Raw genomic sequence first — 22,718 nt, forward strand, 5'->3', positions numbered from 1 at the left:
TGGTAGTATTTTAAATTTTTAATGTAGTTTGCTACATTAACATAAGGCTTACTTGCTTTATCCTATGATTTCCATACATTTAACTTTCATCAATTTTTTTAAATTTCAGCTTTCATGTCCTTAAGAACGAGATGTTTACAAGACACACACTGTTTCGTCAGTTTGCAGTGCTTGCTGACACATCCTTCAATTATATTGTAAGTGCATGTAATGTTTAGATGCTATTTATCTTTTTGAATGTACCTGTCTGTTTCTTTCTGTTCTCATTTAAGGTTTATGGAGCCCTGTCATTAAAGGCTCTAGAGATAGTACATGGCTGTCACTGCTAGATGCTGAGGGTGTAAGGCAAAGTGCCTGAACCCAAAGAGCTCAGTCCAGTGTGAGAGGTAAATGTGTAAACAAATTGCTACAGCACAATATGGTTGAGCTATACTATGGACAATTTCGGAGGAGGGGGACTCGATCTGCCTGGAGCATATCTGTCAGGCTGCCTATTTGTGGCCACGTATGTAATGCTGGGAAATATCACAGCTCAAAGTCTAAGCTTCCAGTCACATCTGAAGGAAAAAAAGAAGGCAGGAGAATCTGTTCCTAGTGCCACGCCATTCAATTTCACATTAGAGGTCGTGTAATACATACAGCCCAATTCTATATTATGTTGTTATTTAACCTATTTGACTTACTGTTTTCATTTGGGGGTTCTAAGTGTTAAGGTAAATGATGCCCAGTGTAGAAATATATCTAGTAAATTTCAACTAATAAGTAAATCAAAATGAGACAAACTTTGTTGAGCACCTGCTGTGATGCTAAGTGCTCTGAGTAAAGTCGGGTTTGTGGGGAAGGGCCTAAGAAACATAAAATATATAAATACATGCTCATTTTTTTTTTTTGCTTTGAAAGGCATACAATCTAAAATCACTTTCTTTCTGAAATTTTTTTTCAACATTTGTCACTTAAGACCATTTTCTAAATTTAAATTGCTGCCGGAAGTACACTCCAAGATGACATTAAATTAATTCCTGTTTGTAACCAAGTTTATATAGTAACTTGCTGAGGATTTTAATAATTGATTTCTCTGAAATGTTCCCAAACTGATCCACATAGGTAGGAATATGTATAGTGTCTTTTTTCCCCTCTTGGTTTTTCCTCTTCTCATCTGCAGGTTACAATTTTAGTTGGAGTAATTCTTGTTTTAGAAATTTAATCAGTTAAGCAAATAAAACACTGGAGGATCCAGGAAAATATGATGCCACTCGAAATCAAGCTTTTTTATGATCGTTAACTGGTAACATTTTCAGTCCAAATCTGAATTTTCCAGGCTTTATGAAACAGACTTCTAAATCTCAAAATTATACCACTTCAAGTACATGAGTAGATCCAGTATTTTCCTTGACAACAATCTTGACCCTGCCCTCAAGTGGCCAAGCAGTTCACCTTCCCGTGGAGGCGGATAGAGCTTCATCTGGTCTAGAATCCATCCATGTCCCCTATTTCCTGGATTCAAAGTTTATGAATCTCTATCTATATATCCACACAGTATATTGACACATGAGATACTCACCAGAGTGAATACAGATTTTCAAATACTTAAGAAAAACTAATAGGGAAGAGGAGAGAAAGATTAAGCAAGTGAATGTGTGAGTTTTAGATCCACTAACACTGTCCCTTGGTTCCCTTTCTCTAGTCACTCATCCACCTCACAAATATTTGTTGAGTACACATACGTACCAAGCACCAAGCTACATGCTGAGTGTAACATAGTGAACAAGACAAAAATGGCTCTTTGTGAAACTGTAAATTCCATTAGGTGATGGACTGGTCCATCTTATAAACCATTTTACTTGCAGAGCTTAGAATAGTGCCTGACCTACAGTGTGGAAAAGATAGGCATTAATTGGGGGAACATCGAACTTTAAATTACAAATCTGGATAAATGCTATGAAAGAAAAAGTTTACTATTGTCTTACCATTGGGGTATATTTTACATATGGTTAAATGCACAAATATTAAGTGTACCATTTGAAGAGTTTTGCTTTGTAACCATCTTGTAAGTCAAGGCATTGAGCATTTCCATCACCCCTGCAAGATCCTTCATGTCCCTTTGCAGATAATACATTGACCCCTTCCTCACACCATATAAGCATTGTTCCAGTTTTTATCACTACAGGTTAGTTTTGCCTGTTCTTAAATTTATGTAGATGGACTCATACAGTTTATACTCTCTTATGTCTGGCCCATTTTACACAGCACAGTGCTTTAAGATTTACCCATGTTATTGCATGTATCCATGGCAGTTGTTCCTTCTTAAGTTCCTTTGCAATGCTGGGTAGTATTCCATGGCATGAATAAACCACCACTTGTTTATCCATTTTCCTCTTGTTGGACAAATGGGCTCTTTCCAGTTAGGGTTATTATGAAAAAAAAAAAAAAGCTGCTATAAACATAAACATTCTTTTACAAATCACTTGTGAAAGTATGTTTTAATATCTCTCAGGAGTGGAATGGCAAGGACACAGGAAGTGTGTATGTTTAACTATGTAAGAAACCACAAAGACACATGCATGTGTATGTTCATTGTCTCACCATTCACAACAGCAAAGACATGGAATCAACCTAAATGCTCATCAACCGTAGACTGGATAAAGAAAATGTGGTACATATACACCATGGAATATGGCATAGCCATAAAAAAAGAACAAGATCATGTCCTTTGCTGCAGCATGAATGGAGCTGGAGGCCATTATCCTACATGAACTAACAAAGAAGCAGAAAACCAAATACCACATGTTTTCAGTTATAAATGAGAGCTAAACACTGAGTACACATGGACACAAAGAAAGGAACAACAGACATGGGGGCCTACTTGAGGGTCGAGGTGGGAGAAGAGTAAGGATTGAAAAACTACCTGGATACTAGGCTTACTACCTGGGTGATGAAATAATCAACACCAAACCCCCATGATACACAAACCTCTGTAACAAACCTGCACATATACCCTCTAACCCTAAAATAAAAGTTTTGTTTTGAGACGGAGTCTTGCTCTGTCACCCAGGCTGGAGTGCAATGGCGGGATCTTAGCTCACTACAACCTCTGCCTCCCCGGTTCAAGTGATTCTCCTGCCTCAGCCTCCCAAATAGCTGGGATTACAGGCATGTGCCACCATGTCTGGCTAATTTTTGTATTTTTAGTGGAGACAGTTTCTTCACGTTGGCCAGGCTGATCTAGAACTCCTGGCCTCAGGTGATTCACCCACCTTGGCCTCCCAAACTACTGGGATTACAGGCATGAGGCACTACGCCTGGCCAAAGATTTTTACAAAAAATAAACAGCAACACTGCCAGCATTCCAAAGTGACTGCATCATTTTGTCCTCACCCCGCAATCTTTGAGAATTCCACTTGCTCCACAACCCCACCAACTTGATATTGCCAATTTTTAAATTTTAACCATTTAAAAATGTTATCTCATTGTAATTGTAATTTTCATTTCCCTCAGTAATGACGTTGAGCATCTTTTCGTGTGCTGATTGATCATTCTTAGGTCTTCTGTGAAGGATCTACTTAAGACTTTTTAAAAACTTGTGGCTAAATGCACATAACAGAAAATGTGACATTCTAACCATTTTTAAATGTTCAGTAGTGTCACATACATCCAAATCGTTCAGCCGAATTCCAGGACTCTTTTCCACCTTGCAAAACTGAGGCTCCACACCCATTAAAAAATTAAAAAACAAGTGCCCATTCCTCTATTCCTGCACTTTGGTCCGTTTTTAACTGTTACTGAGTTATAGCATTTTGTTATATATTCTGAATACAAGTCCTTTGTCAGATATATGTATTGCAAACATTGTTTTCCTCAGTCTATAATTTTTTTCTTCAATTTCTGAATGGTGTCCTTTGAAGGTCAGATATTTCTATTTTAATGAAGACCAACTTAGTTATTTTTTCTGTGGCAGGTTGTCCTTTCTGTGGCTGTGACTATATCTCACATTCTGTATATATTTCATATAATACTGATCTTGTCTTTTTTCACTGAATTTCACCAGTTCTGTTTTTCTAGATCAATTACCGTGTATGTATGAGTCTATTTCTAACCACTCTGTTCTTTTCCATTGGTTTGTTTGTCAGTCCTTTTGCCAATATCACACTGTCTTCGTTAACACAGCTTTCCTAGTAAGTCTTGAAATCAGGTAGTGTAAACCCTTTTATTTATTTATTTTTTATTTTTTGTTTTAGCCTTGACTTTAAATTCATAATTTAACTTAAGTTCAGAGATACATGTGCAGGTTTGTTATATAGGTAAACTTGTTTCATGGGAGTTTGTTGTACAGATTATTTCATCAGCCGGGTGTTAAGCCCAGAACCCATTAGTTACTCTTCCTGATCCGCTTCTTCCTCCTATCCTACACCCTCTGGTAGGCCCCAGTGTCTGTTGTTTTCCTCTATATGTCCATGTGTTCTCATCGTGTAGCTTTCATCATTTATAAGGGAGAACATGCAGTATTTGGTTTTCTGTTCCTGCATTATTTTGTTAAAGCTAATGGCCTCCAGATCTATCCATGTTCCTGTAGAGGCATGATCTCATTCTTTGACATGGCTGCATAGTATTCCATGGTGTGTATGTACCACATTTTCTTTATCCAGTCTATCATTAATGGCTGTTTAAGTTGATTCCATTTCTTTGCAATTGTGAATAGTGCTGCAATGAACATATGTGTGCGTGTATCTTTATGATAGAACAATTTATATTCCTTTATGTATATACCCAGTAATGGGATTGCTGGGTCAAATGGTAGTTCTGTTTTCAGGTCTTTGAGGAATCACCACACTATCAGTTCCAGTAACCATGTGTCAGTGTTCTTTTATAATAACATGACTGGATTTTAGTTTTTAAAATCTTACCTGACATTTATTTACACTTAATAGACAAACTGAAGCTATATGCATTTATCAACATAGGTGATATGTGTGATGTATTCCGGGCCTCCTGCTCTTTTTTTTTTTAATTTGTTTCCTGGTTCAGGTAATATGAACCACATTTCACTTGTTTTTATTTCCTATATTGTAAACTTTATGGTAAACTTTAAGGTAAATCAAGCACCTACTACATTTCTGAAATTATCAAAACCAAAAATCAAGTAAATTTTGAGTCTTAAAATACTCTGCAAGATAAGAAGGTATATGTGTTTTTGTTCTCTGAGCTTCCGCTCAGCCCTAATTTTATCAATATATTCCCCTTTTCCTTCTAGTCTTTGTTAATTTACACTTTGTAGAGAACCGCATTATTATTATGTTATTCTCTTTGTCACATGAAAGTATTTTTGGTTAATTACTTTCTGCTTTCAACTCTCTAACTACATGAATAGCAATTATTTATACTTACATTTATATGTTTATGGTTGACCTCACTGGCTACTTTTTCAAAATCATGACTTGAGTTCTTAGTTTTGATTTATTTCTTATAAACTGGACCATGAATTTGAGTGTTTTCCTTTTGTCCTAGAGGAAATATTATATATCCACTGTGCAATGTCTTGACCTGACTAAGCTGCTGTGATTGCAACAACACAAATACACTGACTTAAATAGATTGAAGGTTCTTTCATTCATGTTACAGTGAAGAAGCGAGTGCCTCCAGGCAGGACAATGCCCCATGAGGAGTGGTACCCCATAAAGTGATACACAGGTTCCTTCAATCTTACTGCCCTGACATCTCCTAAAAGATATTTTACTCACCCACATAAATAAATCCGGTCAACTTCATATCCATAGGTTCTAGACTTTCTCCAGGGCAAGAATGTTTATCCTTAAGGATATGACCCAGAAATGGCGCATAACACTTCCACTCATGTTCCACAGTTCTGATCCTCGACTTAGGACTGCATCCAATTGCAGGAGAGACTGAGAAAGGTGGTCTCTATCTATGTAGCCGAATACCTAACTAAAACTTGGAGGTTATATTACCCAAAAAAATGGAGGAGAATAAAGCCAGGCATGGTGGCTCATGTCTGTAATTCTAGCACTTTGGGAAGCTGAGGCAGGAGGATCACTTGAGCCCAGGAGTTTGAGACCAGCCTGGGCAACAAAGTGAGACCCTGTCTCTACAAAAAATAGAAAAAAAAAAATTAGCTGGGCATGGTGGTGTTTGCCTGAGGCTGAGGGAGGCTGAGCTCGGAGGATAGCTTGCGCAAGGGAGGTCGAGCCCACAGTGAGCCATGCTTGTGCCTTTGCACTTTAGCCTGGGCAATAGAGCAAGACCCTGTCTCAAAAAAAAAAAAAATTGAAAGGAGGAGATTACGTATTGAAGGACAATAAGTAGCCTCTGCCATAAAAGCTAATGCCAGATAGCTTTCCAAAGTAATATTACTAATGGACACTCTAACCAGGAACAGATGAAAGTTCTAGTGTTCCACATGGTCTTCAGCACTGATATTGCCAGACTTCATCATTTTTGCCAACTTGTAATTGTATAATGGTTACTCATGGTTTTGGATTTTATGTGTATATGTTTATAATTTTTTTTGTCTTTTCCTGATTATTAATGAAAGTGATTATCTTTTTATACGTTTATTGGCCATTCAGGTTTCCTGCAGGTTTCAGCTTTTGATTCTATTGGTTTGTTTCATGTTTATTTTTCCATAGGAGTTCTGTATATAATTTGGATACTAATCCTTTAACAGTTATATGTATTGCAAATGTCTTCTTTCAGTTTGTGGATTAAGTTTTTATTCTTTTTCTGGCATTCTTTTTCATAAATAAGCGTTCTCAACATCAATGTTATTCTGACTTAATACACTTTTTTTTTGTCTTTACATCTTTTTCTGCCTTGTTTAAGAAGAGATCATCTAACATCTAATCAAAAATATATTATTCTCTATGGTCTTTAAACTTTTTGCTTGTTTTGCTTTTTATATTTATAGACTTAATCCATCTAGAATTAATATTAATGTAGAGAGAAGTAGACGTCTGGTTTCATTTTCTTTTACTATAAATAACTATGTGAAATAGCTATTTAATAAAAAGTCTATCTTCTCCCCTTGATATATAATTCCACCTGTCATTACTAAGGGCTCATCTATATATATATGAGTCTATTCTGTTGCACTTTTTTTTCCTGTGCCAATGTAACACTGATTTAATATCTAAATCTTATCTGATAAGGCAAACACTCCTGCCCTCTTTTGCAAGAGTGCCTCAGCTTTATTGGACCTTTGCATTTCCAGGTAAATTTTAGAGTTGGATTGTTAATATTCACAGAAAACAAAACAAAACAAATTCTATTGGTATTTCGATTAGAATTATGTTAAATCTACAGTTCAGTTTAGGCACAATTGGCATCGTTATGGCATTGAGTCTTCTAATCTGTAAATATGTTATGTATTTTGTTTAGGTATTATTTCAATAGAGTTTTCAATTCACTCCATAGAAGTCTTGAAAATATTTGTTTTAGATGTAATCTTAGGTACCTTGTATTTTTATACAATTATACTTAGATGATTTGCGTATTACTCTAGGTAGCTCGTAGTCAATTTTTGCTTTATGTAATTTTAGGCTGTATTATTAGATACTTACTATTTTATAATTGTATCTTTCTGGTAAATTGAACGTAGGTGATTATTTTCTTGGCATATCTTTGTCTATTCTATGACTTTCAGCCATTTGTATGCTTCTGCTTTGGATGTGACTCTTTTTAACAGCATATAGCATATATTAAACTTTGTTCTTAATCTAGTTGGACAGTCTTTTTCTTTTAACTGGGGCATTTAGTCCATTTAACTTTATTGTAATCATGAATACATTTGACTTTAATTATACCTTGTTATTTTATGTTTTATATTTGTCTTTATTTTCTGTGTGTTTTTCTCCTTATTTGCATTTTTTGAATTGGTTAATTTTTTTCTCATTCTGTTTTTTTTTTTTTCCCTAAACTCTTGTTTCTATCAGGAAAGTTTAAATTACCTCTGTGTGTTTATAGTGGTGTACAATAAAAGTTCTTTGGGTGACCCCAAAACCTAAAATGCAATAAAACAAAAAAAAGTTCTTTGGGTGAGTAAATTTCAAATACCACCCTCTGTCAGTGCATAATGCTATTGTCATCTGTTTTAACTCTACCTTGTTTCTTTAATCTTCATAGCACATTATTATTATTGGCATATTTGATTAATATTTGCTTAGGTTAACTTACATATTTACCACTTTATTTGCAATGCCTTCTTGCATCTCAGACCTTCCATCTGGGGTCACTTTCTTTCTACATGAAGTACATTCGTTAGAATGTTCTTTAGTGGGGATCTGCTGGAGGCCTACACTTTCAGTTATCACTTGACAGAAAATGTCTTTATTTTTGCCCCTGTTATTGAAACGTATTTTCTTTAGGTGTAAAATTCTAGGTTTATGATACTTTCTCTTTGCACATTAAACATATCTTTCCACTGTCTTCTAGATTCCATTGTGATATGGTTTGGCTATGTCCCCACCCAGATCTCATCTTGAATTCTCATGTGTTATGGGAGGAACCCAGCAGGAGATAATTCAACAATGCGGACAGATCTTTCCCGTGCTGTTCTCATGATAGTGAATAAGTCTCACAAGATCTGATGGTTAAAAAACAGGATTTCCCGGCACAAGCGCCCCTCTCTTTGCGTGCCGCCAACCACATAAGATGTGACTTGCTCCTCCTTGCCTTCCACCATGATTGAGAGGCTTTCCCAGCCACATGGAACTGTAAGTCCAATTAAAATTCTTTCCTTCGTAAAGTCTCCGGTATGTCTTTATCAGCAATGTGAAGACAGACTAATACACATTGTTACCATTGGGAGTGTTGCTGTCTCTTTAACTGTGACTTTCTTAACATTGATGTCTCTCGTCTTTAGATGCTTTTCAAGTCTCCTTCTTCAGTGTTCTGCATTTTCACTATGATGTGGCTAGTTGTGAATTTCTTTTTGTTTATTCTGCTTGAGATTTATCAGGATTCTTGAAAGTTGAGGTTAGTTTGTTTCACCAGTTCTGGAAAGTGTTCAGTTCTTAACCCTATATTTTGCCATGGTCCTCTTCAAACTCTATATTTTGCCATACTCCTATTTTTTTCTGTCTTCTAAAACTGACCAAATGAGATTATACCTTCCCTCTATCCTTCGTATTGCTACTGCTTAGCCTTTATATTTGACATCATTTTCTCTCTCTGAGCTGCATCCTCGATAATGTTTCATTCTCTCTTTCAACTTATTTTCACAGATGTATAATTTTTCTGCTAAAATTGGCCACTTGACTTTCATTTCAATTATATTTATCACTTTTCTAAAAAATAGCAATAATTTTTGTTGCTTCTTTTTAAATATGCCAATTATTCATATCAAGCTTCTACTTTTTATTTCTTGAAAAATATTAAACAATTATTTTATATTTTGTGACTGAGAATTTCTATGTTTGAAATATTAGAAAATCTCGTTCTACACACATCAAAAAGGGGGCGAAGGATATGAACAGACACTTTTCAAAAGAAGACATTTATGCGGCCAACAAACATATGAAAACATGCTCATCGTCACTGTTCATTAGAGAAATGCAACTCAAAACCACATTGAGATACCACCTCACACCAGTTAGAATGGCGATCATTAAAAAATCTGGAGACAACAGATGCTGGAGAAGCTGTGGAGAAATAGGAATGCTTATACACTGTTAGTGAGAGTGTAAATTAATTTGACCATTGTGTAAGACAGTGTGGCAATTCCTCAAGGATCTAGAAATAAAAATTCCATTTGACAATCCCATTACTGGGTATATACCCAAAGGATTATAAATCATTTTATTATAGAGACACATGCACACGTATGTTCATTGCAGTACTGTTTACAATAGCAAAGACTTGGAACCAACCCAAATGCCCATCAATGATAGACTGGATAAAGAAAATGTGGCACATATACACCATGGAATACTATGCAGCCATAAAAAATGATGGGTTCATGTCCTTTGCAGAGACATGAATGAATCTGGAAACCATCATTCTCAGCAAACTGACACAAGAACAGAAAACCACACACCGAATGTTCTCACTTGTAAGTGGGTGTTGAACAATGAGAACACATGGACACAGGGAGGAGAACGTCACACACTGGGGTCTGTTGGGGGTGGGGGGGTTAGGGGAGGAATAGCAGGGGGTGGGGAGATTGGGAAGGGATAACATTAGGAGAAATACCTAATGTAGGTGATGGGGGATGGATGCAGCAAACCACTATGGCACGTGTATACCTATGTAACAAACCTGCAGGTTCTGCACATGTACCCCAGAACTTAAAGTATAATAGTAACAAAAAAAAGTCTGGTTCTACTATCTTTTGTCTATGCTAGCAACTACTCATGATGTATATACAGATTTTTGACAATGAGCTGCTCACTTTCCTTGGTGCCTTATTTATAAAAGTTCTCTGAGGACTCAGCTAAACAGGAATTTTTTCATAAAAGGTTTAAATGTGCTTCTTTCAGTTGCCATGAGCACCATTATTCTGGAATTAATTTTTTTTAGCTTATGGCTTTTCAGACCACCTTGTGAATTCAGCTGGCAAATGGCATGGGCTAGTAATGGTTAGGAATTCACAGGAGGTTTTTTTAAATGTTATTCAACTAGTGGTCAAACTTAGAAACAGGCATTTTCCTCAAACTGCTTGGGGAAGCCTCACTTGAGGTAGTATTTGATCTTTACTGGGGTTATAGCTTTTCAGTCCCAGACTTACAGTGGGGTGGAAGTGTCTTGTTAAATTCCACACCTTAGGTGGGTCCTGAGTTTTATCCTCTGCTCCCACGCCATAGGAACCTTTGACAACTCACGCACATATTCCAGAAGTTTAGCAGATGCCCTCAAAGTGAATGAGAGCTCCAGAGTGGAAGTCCTGGGTTTCTGTCTTCTCTTAGTCTTGAACCTGAGTATTCCTGCTTGCTTACTTACTTTGTTTGTTTTTGTTTTTGAGACAAGGTCTTGCTCTTTCACCCAGGCTAGAGTGCAGTGGCATACTCCATGCTCACTGCAGCCTCAACTTCCTGGGCACAAGTCATTCTTCCACCTCAGCCCCTCTAGCCCCTCAAGTAGCTAGGACTATAGGCATGTGCTATTACACCTGGCTAATTTTTGTAGTTTTTGTTGAGATGGGCTTTTGCCATGCTGCCCAGGCTGGTCTCAAACTCCTGGGCTCAAGTGACCCTTCCACCTTGACCTCCCAAAATGCTGGGATTAGAGGTGTGAGCCACTGTGCCTGGCCCCTGCCTTTTCATCAGCTTACAGCAACATTGAAGAATATAAGAAATGAAGGCAGGACACGGTGGCTCACGCCTGTAATCCCAGCACTTTGGGAGGCCAAAGCAGGTGGATCACAAGGTCAGGAGTTCAAGACCAGCCTGGCCAACATAGTGAAACTCCGTCTCTACTAAAAATACAAAAAATTAGCTGGGCGTGGTGGTAGGCGTCTGTAATTCCAGCTACTCAGGAGGCTGAGGCAGGAAAATTGCTTGAACCTGGGAGGCGGAGGTTGCAGTGAGCCGAGATTGTGCCATTGCACTCCAGCCCCGGCAACAGTGTGAGACTTCCTCTCAAAAAAAAAAGAAAAGAAAAAAGAAATGGAAGTCTTATTTGGATTTAAGTTCCATGTCTGTGTTTTATTCCCAAGTAATCTTTCCATATAACATCCAAAAGTCCTTGGCATTTCATCTCAGCCTGTTCATTTCCAGAGTCTTCTGTCTACATTTCCTTGAATCCATATATTCTTATACTCCATTGTCCCAGCCAAAAGGCTTAAGGAGATTTTCATGTAGATCTCATAATAGATCATTTATAGAAGTATGTGCTTCCTTTAATTTCAGGTAACTGTTTTCCTTAACTGATTTCAGGAAACTGTCTTCTTTAACTTGGGAATCAGGACACCATTGCTGTAGCACCTAGTAACTAGGAGGTGGTAGGGACGATCTTGTGGCTTCCAACCAGTTGCAAGTTTCAATTTTAGGGACAATCAAAAGGAAAGAGAGTCAGGAGAGATACTAAGGAAAAGAATTTTCTTAAATTTTCTTTCAAAGTGGCCTGAAGAAGAAGGAGGCTGTATCCTGTTGGAATAAAGAAAATGATTTTCCCAGCCATATTTGAGCAAATAAGTGACAAGCATAGTTTTCATATCTTGGTCAACTAAAGGCTGGAGAGCATTAAAATCCATTTGATTTGATTAGCATTTCCTCCTGATATCACAGTACATATCTTTTGTGTCTTTCAGAAGGTAAAACCCTTATTTGTGCAGTCTAAAACAACCTTGACAGGTACAGCCTCTTCAGGTCATGGAACATCTTCAGTAAGTAGCCTATTTTTCTCTATTAAATACTTACTGAGTTGGTATTATTTAACTTAAGTAATGAAAATGTTTGGTTCACTTACAGATAGACAGTAAGCATGAGGATGGAGCCAGTGATCAGGCATTCCCTCCACTTTCACCAAAAGGTAAGAATCTTGATTGTTGGAAAAGAGGTTCACACCAGAAAGGCTACTTAGTCTAGATTAATTTTGCTTTTCTTTTTTACCCTGAGATATTTGGTATTCCGGGTGAATGCATGACCTTTTCAGCCAATTTATAAAATGATTGCACAGATAAACTGAATAAAAGAATACTAATATATACTTCTGACTACTGATCACTGCTAATTGAAAATCAATCTAGGCCAGGTGCAATGGCTCATACCTATAATCCTAGCACTTGGGGAGGCTGAGGGAGGATCACTTGAAACCAGGAGTTTGAGATCAGCCTAGGCAACATATAAGACTCTATCTCTCCAATTACAAAATTAGCCAGGCATGGTGGCATGCAGCTGTAGTCTCAGCTACTCAGGAGGCTGAGGGTTTGCTTGAGCCGATGAGGTCAAGGCTGCAGTGAGCCAAGATCATGCTGCTGTACTCCATCCTGGGCGATAGAGTGAAACTGTGTTTAAATTAAAAAAAAAAAAAATTAGTTATACTTCAAAACCAGAAACTGCCTTCATTAGAATCTCATTTCTTTTTTTCTTTTCTTTTCTTTTTTTTTAAGACAGAGTCTCCATCTGTCGCCAGGCACCAGGCTGGAGTGCAGTGGTGCGATCTCAGCTCACTACAACCTCCGCCTCCTGGGTTCAAGCAATTCTCCTGCCTCAGCCTCCCAGGTAGCTGGGACTACAGGTGCACGCCACCATGCCCAGCTAACTTTTTTTGTATTTTTAGTAGAGATGGGGTTTCCCCATTTTGGCCAGGATGGTCTCGATCTCTTGACCTCGTGATCCACCTGCCTAGGCCTCCCAAAGTGCTGGGATTACAGGCTTGAGCCACCGCGCCTGGCCTCATTTCTTTTCTTAAACTTCCAACAAACCTGAAGCTTCTGTTGAATTCTTATTTTTTTCCAACTTAATAATTAAAAGAAAAGTAGGCTGGGCCTACGTATACCTCACACCTGCAGTCCTAGCACTTGGGACACTTGAGTCCAAGAGCTCTAGGCCAGCCTGGGCAACCTGGCTGTTTCAGCCTCCTGAGTAGCTGCGACCATAGGTGCCTACCACCATGCCCAGCTGATTTTCATTTGGTCGGTTGATTGGTTGGTATTTTTTAGAGATGGAGTTTTGCCATGTTGCCCAGGCTGAAATGATTTCTAAAGCATTTTAATGTACTCACATTTTATTGTAAACATGTGGATTAATGAATTTAGTTGCCTTGAAATTTATTTTTTTAACTTTAGATTCCAGGGGTACATGTGCAGATTTGCTGTGTGGCTATATCGCAGGATGCTGAGGTTTGGGCTTTGAGGGAACTCATCACGAAATTAGTGAAAATGGTATGGCGTAGGCGGTTTTTCAACCCTTGCCTTCCTCCTGCCCTCCTTTCGGAGACCTGGTGTCTGTTATTCCCATCTTTATGTCCCTGCGTACCCAATGTTTAGCTCTTACAAGTAAGAACACGCGATATTTGGTTTTCTGCTTCTGTATTCATTCACTTAAGGCCTGCAATTTTAATTAGGGAGCTTAATTAACCATAGAAATTCCATTCCCTAAAAATTCAGTTGAGGACTTTGCATTGAAAATTGACTTTCCCTAGCCACGTAAACCACTTTGCAAAGGTCCATTTGAAGTAACACAAATTTTGATGGCCACATGACACATAAGGCAGCCCCGCTGAAACAAACACTGTCACTCCCTTTTCCAAACTCTGAAAATGCAAAATGTGGAGTTATTGCCACTGTCTACTGAAAATCCTCTTAAAATTTGTTAGCTCTCTTTTTTGCCTTACTAATAAAATTGAATATAAATGTGCCTTATGATCCGTAATTTTACAGTGTGCCATAAGGCTCATCATTCTGAATACTAATCAGCACTGTAAAGGAGGCATGTGATAAAATGCTCACAGCAGATGCCTGTGGCCACACCCTGACATTTCCTCCTACTCAACCTCAGATACAGCTCTGACATGTAATGTTCTTCCCTCTGAAGATAGTGTTGGGAAATAATGCAGTTAACAAAAGTTTCTTATTAATTGGTTCAAGTCAATCCAAAATTTACTAGAAATAATTTTTTTATTTTTACTGAATAAAAACAACTAAATGAATATTAGCAAGAAAACTGAATTACTAATTTTCTAATTTGGGGAGTAAATGAATCGTCTCTTTAAAAAGCATGATCTTTAGTGAGAATGCCTTGCAGATGGCTTTCATGTTGGACATATAAAGGGCCAAAATAGCTTTGCACAGTGGCAGTATTGTAGCCAATAAGGTTTATCTGAGGTGCAATTATTGCTAATTAAAGGGTCAAATTAGCCAAGATTATTGTTAATCTTCACCAAAAAAGTTATTCCAAGCTCCCAAAGTACTTTACAAGGTTGAGTACCCTCTTCAGACCCCAGGAGAATGTTTAATACATTATTAATGCTTTCAAGCACTAATTCACAAATGCCTATTACAGAGGTATTAGGTATTGATATGGTTTGGATTTATGTCCTTGCCCAAATCTCATGTTGAATTGGAGAAGGGGCCTGGTGGGAGGTGATTGGATTATGGGGGCTGTTTTTCCCCTTGCTGTTCTCATGATAATGAGTGAGTTCTCATGAGATCTGATGGTTTAAAAGTGTGTGGCATCTCTCTCTCTCTCTCTCTCTCTCTCTCTCTCTCTCCCCCTCCCCCCCGCCCCCGCTCCCCCATTGCCATGGTAAGACATCTTTATTTCCCCTCCCGTCATGATTTTAAGTTTCCTGAAGCCTCCTAGCCATGCTTCCTGTTAGGCCTGTGAAACTGTGAGTCCGTTAAACCTCTTTTCTTCATAAATTAGCCAGTCTCAGGTAGTTCTTTAAACCAGTGTGAGAATGGACTAATACAGGTACATAAAACATAAGAGGTTACTATAACCTATTTGGTAAGAGATCCCAAACCAAACTCTTTAAAGTTACTGTTGTAATACGTTCCATTTTTAAATACATAAATAGAATAATAACAGTAATCTGTAAAATATCCTATGGAAATATTATCCTCTCTGTTACAGAATCCTCGGTGTTGGCATCAAAGATTCAGCTTCTTAGGCTATACTTTCACACCACAAAATACGTTGCAAAATTACGTATAGCTAGCATTCAGTGGACATAGATAATATTCTAAATGCTTTTCACGTTTTTACTTTAATCTTCACAAAAACCCTAAGAGGTAGGTACTCTTGCTTTCCCCGTTTTACAGATAAGACCATTGAATACAGAGAGATTTGTAAACTGCTAGGTTTATATTGCAAATAGGTGGAAGAGCTGGATTCAAATCCAGTGTGGGCTAAGGGTTCGTGCTAATCCCCACTCAATTATTTTCACCTGCCCCAAGAATCATGCTTGACAACATGGAAAATACCCTATTTTCAACAAAACACCGCGGGAAAATCCATGTTGTAACAGAGCGAGCATGAGCTTTGAGGCTGACAGACTACTCCCAAGCTCAAGTGACTACTTACTCACTGGTACCTTCATCTCAGTACTCCCTGCTGTGTAAAACAGCCATGGCAACTCGACCTCACAGGTTTGTTATAAGGATGAGGTGAGATCATATATGTGACATGCCTAGCTAATCCCTCTCTCTACCTCTCCTCTTGAGCTGTTCATAGTATAATCCCAAGCTAAAACCTTGCAAGTCTACATTTTAATTCATCCATGAGAGCCATGATTCCCTAAACAGTAGGCTAATAAATTAAAACAGCTAATCTCTACTGCAGTTTTTTTTCTTGAGATGGGGTATTGCTCTGTCATCCAGGCTGGAGTGCAGTGGTCCAGTCATAGCTCACTGCAGTCTCAAACTCCTGGGCCCAAGTGATCCTCCTGCCTCAGCCTCCTGAGTAGCTGGAACTACAGGCACACACCACCACATCAAGCTGACCTCTTTATTTTCTGTAAAGACAGGGTCTCACTATATTGCCCAATGAGGATACTCCTGGGCTCAAGGTATCCTCATGCCATACCCTTTTAAAGTGCTGGTGATTACAGGCATGAGCCACTGTGCCCAGCCTCCTTTGCTTCTTTAATAGATAATTTTCTACCAGGCATAAGTAAAAAATAAAATCTAGCAATAGTGTCAAAACATACAGTATATATTTTGAAAAGAGTAACGATACAAAATATAGTTTAAAACAATGTCATATAAGGTGATATGTCCTTCGTAGGCAGATTGAAAACAACTTTTTGTTATGTTGCGAGTTCAAAAACTTCTAAAGAGGACAAGAAAGTGGAGTGGTGCATGCACCATAGAAAGTTTAAGAGACAAATAAATGCTTGTTTCTCTAAGGGGATAGAAAAATGAGGTACAATACTATCTGCAACATTTCAAAGCGGTTTTTATGCAGTAGTAATTATCCAAAGAGAGCACAGGTAACATTATTAATTTGTTTGCTACTTACTTGTGATAAAATTTGGGATCTGAGCTGCCCATTGTGTACTGTGCACTGCCACAGATTTTATGTACTCAAGAAGACCTTTCTCACAGTCCAGTAATTAGGTGCTGTTGACATTGCAATCTTTGGAAATGTTCTTAATGAGCCCAAAAGACACGAATCTTATAGATAAAACCTCAAAGTAACAGTGACTCTTTAAGTGGCCTGTCAGGAAAGGAAAGCTCAAACATCAGTATCTGAACCACAGGAGAAACCCAAATTTAAACCTAGATTACATTGTGTTGTTAATTCTCTGAGACTTCTAGAGAAGAAACATCCACTGGGTGATTTGAAAGGGGTTTTAAAGAACAGAACGATCGTAATATATCAGATATAATTTAAAATCTTTCTTTTTACCCTTTGAAGCTTTGAACCCAAAAAGTATTTCTAATAAGTATATTTTGTACCGATTTATAGAAATAAATATTCCTTGACAGTGAAGTTCAGTTGCCCCTGTTGTTTTAAATACAAAAAGAAATTTTAAAATCACCTAAGATATTGGAAGTTAGATAAGAGAGTAAAAGAAATTTCAGGCATAAGTGTTAGCATTGTTTTAATATTGTTTCTAGACTGTCCGCTCTAATTGATGTAATTTGGTAAGGTTTCCAGATTCATTTTTCACATGCATATTTTATAATATAAAAATGTGTATCCAAACAATATATTTCACATATAATTGATGGCCATAAATATGTTAGAAGGAGTTAATCAGTGAATTGTGAGTTAAGTACCAGGACTAACCTGATTTACTAAATACAATGTATTAAGGGGTCTGTAAATGTTAATGTCACTGCCACCAACTTTTCTTCTACTTCCCTTATTGCCCTCAGTTACCTATTCTTCAAATTTTATATTTCTAGGTCGTATATGGCATCTTTGTCTTTGAGATTTGAGCTAATTCTCAACTACCTTTCCTTAGCAATTTCCCTTGCTTTTTATACATTAATTTAGAGATACTTTCTATTAATACTTGAGGCATAAAATTTGGCATATTAGATAATAAATTAAAACCTGGGACTGGGAGTGGTGACTCACACCTGTAATCCCAATACTTTGGGAGGCCAAGGCAGGTGGATCTGTTGAGCTCAGGAGTTTGAGACCCACGTTAGCAACATGGAGAACCCCCATTTCTACAAAAAATAAAAACAATTAGCCTGGTGTAGTGACATGCATCTGTAGTCCCAGCTACTAGGGAAGCTGAGGTGGGAAGATCACCTGCGCCCAGGGAGGTGGAGGCTGCAGTGAGCCACGATCACGCCACTGCACTCCAGCCTGGGCAACAAAGACCCTGTCTCAAAACAAACAAAAACCTGGAAGATTGGTAGCCTGTCTCAGTTTTTTTTTCCCCAAATACAGTGAATTCCCAGTGGTATAGAAATGGTTAGGATGACCAACTGGATTAGAGAAGTGATGACAAAGGTAAGAGGCTCTCTCTAACTCAGGCTCTGTCTTTAGGTCAGATTGCTATTGAAAAACGTTAAAAATGAAAAGGGAAGGTGACCCATATGCTTTGAAAATACAGTGTTAATCTTTGAAATAAATAGGCAGGTAATTACTTTGAATTTGCAAGATAATAAAAATTTAGTAGAAAAAAGGTTAGACTAATACATATTAAAATGTCCTTTATTAATTTGATGGACTGTCTTATTTCAGTCTAGCGTATTTTTGTTTTTTTGAGACTGTCTCAACTCTGTCACCTGGGCTGGAGTGCAGTGGTGTGATCTTAGCTCACTGCAACCTCCGCCTCCTGGGTTCAAGTGATTCTCCTGTCTCAGCCTCCCAAGTAGCTGGGACTACAGGCACGTGCCACCACACCTGGCTAATGTTTTGTATTGTTAGTAGAGACCGGGTTTCACTGTGTTACCCAGGGTGGTCTCAATTCAGATCTCGTGATCCACCCGCCTCAGCCTCCCAAAGTGCTGGGATTATAGGTGTGAGCCACCACACCTGGCCTCAGTCTAGTGATGTTTTTAAGTATACATAAACAATATGTCATTTAATAAACACCACTAAGCACATTCCTTATCGCACCCACACCTGGTGCTTAGCACTCTCTAAGGCAGGAGACAAGAATGCTTCTGGTGTGTGTTGTTAGTTCAGTTCGGCCATGAGTTGGATTCCAGCAGCCTCTCTACCCTGTGACAATAATTTCATCCCAAAACTTGCTGCCTAGTTGCAGACTGATATTGTGGTCATTTAAGGGGCATTATAAACCACATAACCCATTATGATAGTAACAAAATATTGAGAAAGGGTTTAATTAGTGCAGAAACGAGTGGGTATCAACTTTTTAATTTAGGAACTAGTCTGCTGGCAAAGTGTTACAGGATATTATACGTGGATTCATGCAAATCCATGGGCTTATCGAACGTACCCTTAACTGAATTTGACATGACATCTTTGTATATGAAAGGTACCATATTAATATTCCTTTCAACTGCAGGAACTCCCAGTTTGGAAATTTAGGGAATAAACTGAGATCAGAAAAGCGGTATTTATTAAGTGTTGGTGTCTACGAATGTCACTGGGTTTCAGTCTTCAGCTTATCACATTCCTGACTTCTTCAACTTCTTTAATCAAATTCCCCATCTTCAAATAAACAATCACATGGGAAAAAAGTATGTTACGGGGAGCAATTATTAAATTCTACACAAATGTAAGCTAGAGTTGATCCAAAAAAGATGAAATAATTTTATTCGTAGACACAGTTAATGTAGAAACTTTTTTATTATGAAATATTTCAGATATTCAGGGAATACTGAGAATTATATGTTGAACACCACATGACTCTATTAGATTTTGGCATGTTTGAGTCATAAACATAAGACAGTGAAGATTAAGTTGATATAATTCCCGTCTTCCCTCCCCAGAGGTAACCACTGCCTTCATTTTAGACTTTGTCAATCATACATATTTTATATCACTGCACACACACACACACACACACACACACACACGTACAAACAATTTATAGCATTTGGCATCTTTTCAAGCATTATATACATGATGGTGGAATGTATGTGTCCTTAATTTTTACCTATAAATGTTTTTGAAATTTATTTACAGTATTTTGCTATATGTAGCTTGAGTTCATTTATTTTACCTGTTGTATTCTGCTGTTGATGGAAATTTCAGAAGATTTTCAATTTGTTAGATTCAGAAATAGCTGCTATTTCTCATAGTGTACATGTACAAGAGGTTCACTAAATACCTAGAAGAGGAACTGCTAAGTTCTAGTAACTTCACTAGATCGTGTCAGATTGTGCTGGTAAATGGTGACACTAATTTACACACATATCAGTAGGTTATGAGTTCGTACTGTTCTATTTTCCTACTAACATTTGGAGTTGCCATGTTTTTAATTTTTGCTGATTTGATGGGTGTGAAATTGCATTTTATTCTTTCATTTGAAATTCCCTGATGATTGATAAGAATGATTTTTATATATTTATTGACCATTTTAGTTTCCTTCTTCTATGAATTGCTTGGTGCTAAAAGTAGATGACTTTTCGGTTATTGGAGTCTATATATTCTGCACACTATCTCTTTATTAGTTTCACTCTTCACAAATATCTTCTTCCTGTCTATGGCGTCTCTTTTAACCTTGCTTTTGATGTCTAGTTGAATCAAATTTTTAAAAAGTTTTTATGTATTAATATTTTTAATATTTTAATTTATGAATTGTTCTTTTATTACCTTTCCTAGAAAAAATTTCCTCCTCTAAGTTTATAGAGACAATCCCACATTGTCTTCTAAAAATATTACCAATTTGATTTTCATACTTAAGACTTTTAAAGCACTAGAATTAATTTTTGTAGAGGATATAATTTTGGAGTCTTTTTTGTTCCAATAGAATAGCCAATTATCATATTGTCATTTATCCTCCCTTTCCTGCCCCCTCCCCATTTGTAATGCTACCTCTGACATATGCCAAGCCTCCTCGTCAGTAGGAACTTTTCCTAGGCTTTTCATTCTGTGCAGTTTACCTACTTCTCTTTTCTACTATTTTCTACTCAAGTCCCATGGAAAGACTGTTGGTATTTTGATATAGAGATTGATTTGGGAGAATTAACATTTTTATGGTATTGAATCCTTTCAGCTGTGAATACTTTACAACTTGCCATTGAATTGGAGCCTCCTATATCTTTTAAAATTATGTTTTACACTGTCTTCATGAAGGTTGTACATGTCTTTTATTGGATTTATTCCTGAGTCACTCATAGATATAAGTAAATTATACTTTTGTTGCTATTATGAAAGGAATCATTTTTCTATGATCATTCTAAGTGTCTATTACTGTTGACTGTTTTTATGCTTTTGATCTTATGTTTAATGAACTTGCTGAAGCCTATGGGTCTTACAGCTTGTCTGAAAAGTCTCTTTTTTATATTTGGACAATCACATCATCTATAATTGGAAAGATGACTTTTTTTAACTTTGAAAAAGTATCAGGGTGGGCCTATCAACATTTATTGAAATACTGAAAAAAAATTCCGTTTTGTTGAGAAATTCCTGGCAAGAACTGACATGACAATATGTATTTCATTGATACAGTAAGAAAACATCAACAAGTAACTGACTTCACACTCGAAACATTGCATGGATTCAAGTCCAAGGCAGCTTCAGATCTGTGATACAAATTCAGACATTACAAATTGTTTACAAACATAGACCAACTATAATAAACCAAGTTAAGCCAAAAACCTTTACATTTGAGTCTGCTTTTACCAATAAGTCCTGTAATTGATAAGGCAGTTGCTAAGTAAATGTCAGGTTCCAAATCAGCTAACAATCAACATTAGAGAAGCTTTACTTGTCAACCTTAGGTGAACAGACGCTGGCTGTGATGCATTTTAGCTTATCAGCTCCTGTCATTGGTGTGACCAGCACTGTGGATGTCACCCTCTGTGTTGCCGATCTTTCTAACCATTCTCATGATTTGATCTACCAGGTTAACAACATGCCAATATGTGACATTTTTAAGGTTTGATTTTCAGTGGGGAGTACTGTATCTTTAAAATAAGAAAACACAGATTTTAAGAGTCAATGTAGCCAGGCATGCTGGCATGCACCCATAGACCCAGCTATTGGGAAGGCTGAGGCGGGAGGAATGCTTGAGCCCAAGAGTTCGAGGCCAGCCTGGGTAACATGTGAGATCAAGATCCTGCCTCTTAAATGAAATATAAAATAAAAATCAACGTATCTGATTTTTTGGCAATGTTAAAGACCCTCCAAATAGAGTCAAATCTCATAATTGTCTCCACCCACGTTACACATGCATGATGGAACTGTTTCATCAACTGTTGACGATACCACTCCTCTCCGTGTGTCTTCTAGCCAAGTTGCTTTCAGCTGGAGAGGGCGATGCTGCTGCTGTTCTCTGTAATGCTTTGGGTATGAGCTCTGATGTTGCCTTGTCCTTTGAGCCATGAAGATAACACGGGTGGCTGAGACTGTGCATAAGTCGAAGCCCGGCTTAGTTAATGTGTACCCTTCTTGTGGACGAGTAGTTAGAGGTGATTAATAAAAGTAGTAAAATAATCCTCATTGTACGCACAGAAATAATAACTAATATCTTTGATATACAACTTACAATGCTTGGAAAGGAAAACCAGGTAGGATTCCACCTTGTTGTTTACTTGAAAAACAGAGGAAGCTACAAGTCACATAATTTACAATAGATATTAAATAAACTACAGTAGGAATTATGAAGATTTACAGACATTTAATCAAGTGAATGATTTTAATTCATTAAGACTCTTCTATGTCCCTGAA

At 37.4% G+C, this 22,718-nt stretch overlaps 1 protein-coding gene and 1 pseudogene across 1 annotated transcript in view; both read left to right on the plus strand.

Annotated features, from left to right (window-relative positions):
* CUNH10orf67 (chromosome unknown C10orf67 homolog) overlaps positions 1-22,375 on the plus strand; it is a 164,054-nt gene extending 141,679 nt beyond the window's left edge. The window contains 4 exon segments of the mRNA XM_064368442.1: positions 110-197; positions 12,257-12,331; positions 12,417-12,477; positions 22,281-22,375. Of these exon segments, the coding sequence (XP_064224512.1) occupies positions 110-197; positions 12,257-12,331; positions 12,417-12,477; positions 22,281-22,375 (319 nt within the window).
* Positions 14,729-14,834, plus strand: LOC135271407 (U4 spliceosomal RNA; annotated as a pseudogene).
* Positions 22,376-22,718: the final 343 nt, after the last annotated feature.

The sequence above is a fragment of the Aotus nancymaae genome, unplaced genomic scaffold, assembly GCF_030222135.1.
Source record: "Aotus nancymaae isolate 86718 unplaced genomic scaffold, 86718_ANA_hifiasm-v0.15.2.pri h1tg000077l, whole genome shotgun sequence".
Lineage (NCBI taxonomy): Eukaryota > Metazoa > Chordata > Mammalia > Primates > Aotidae > Aotus > Aotus nancymaae.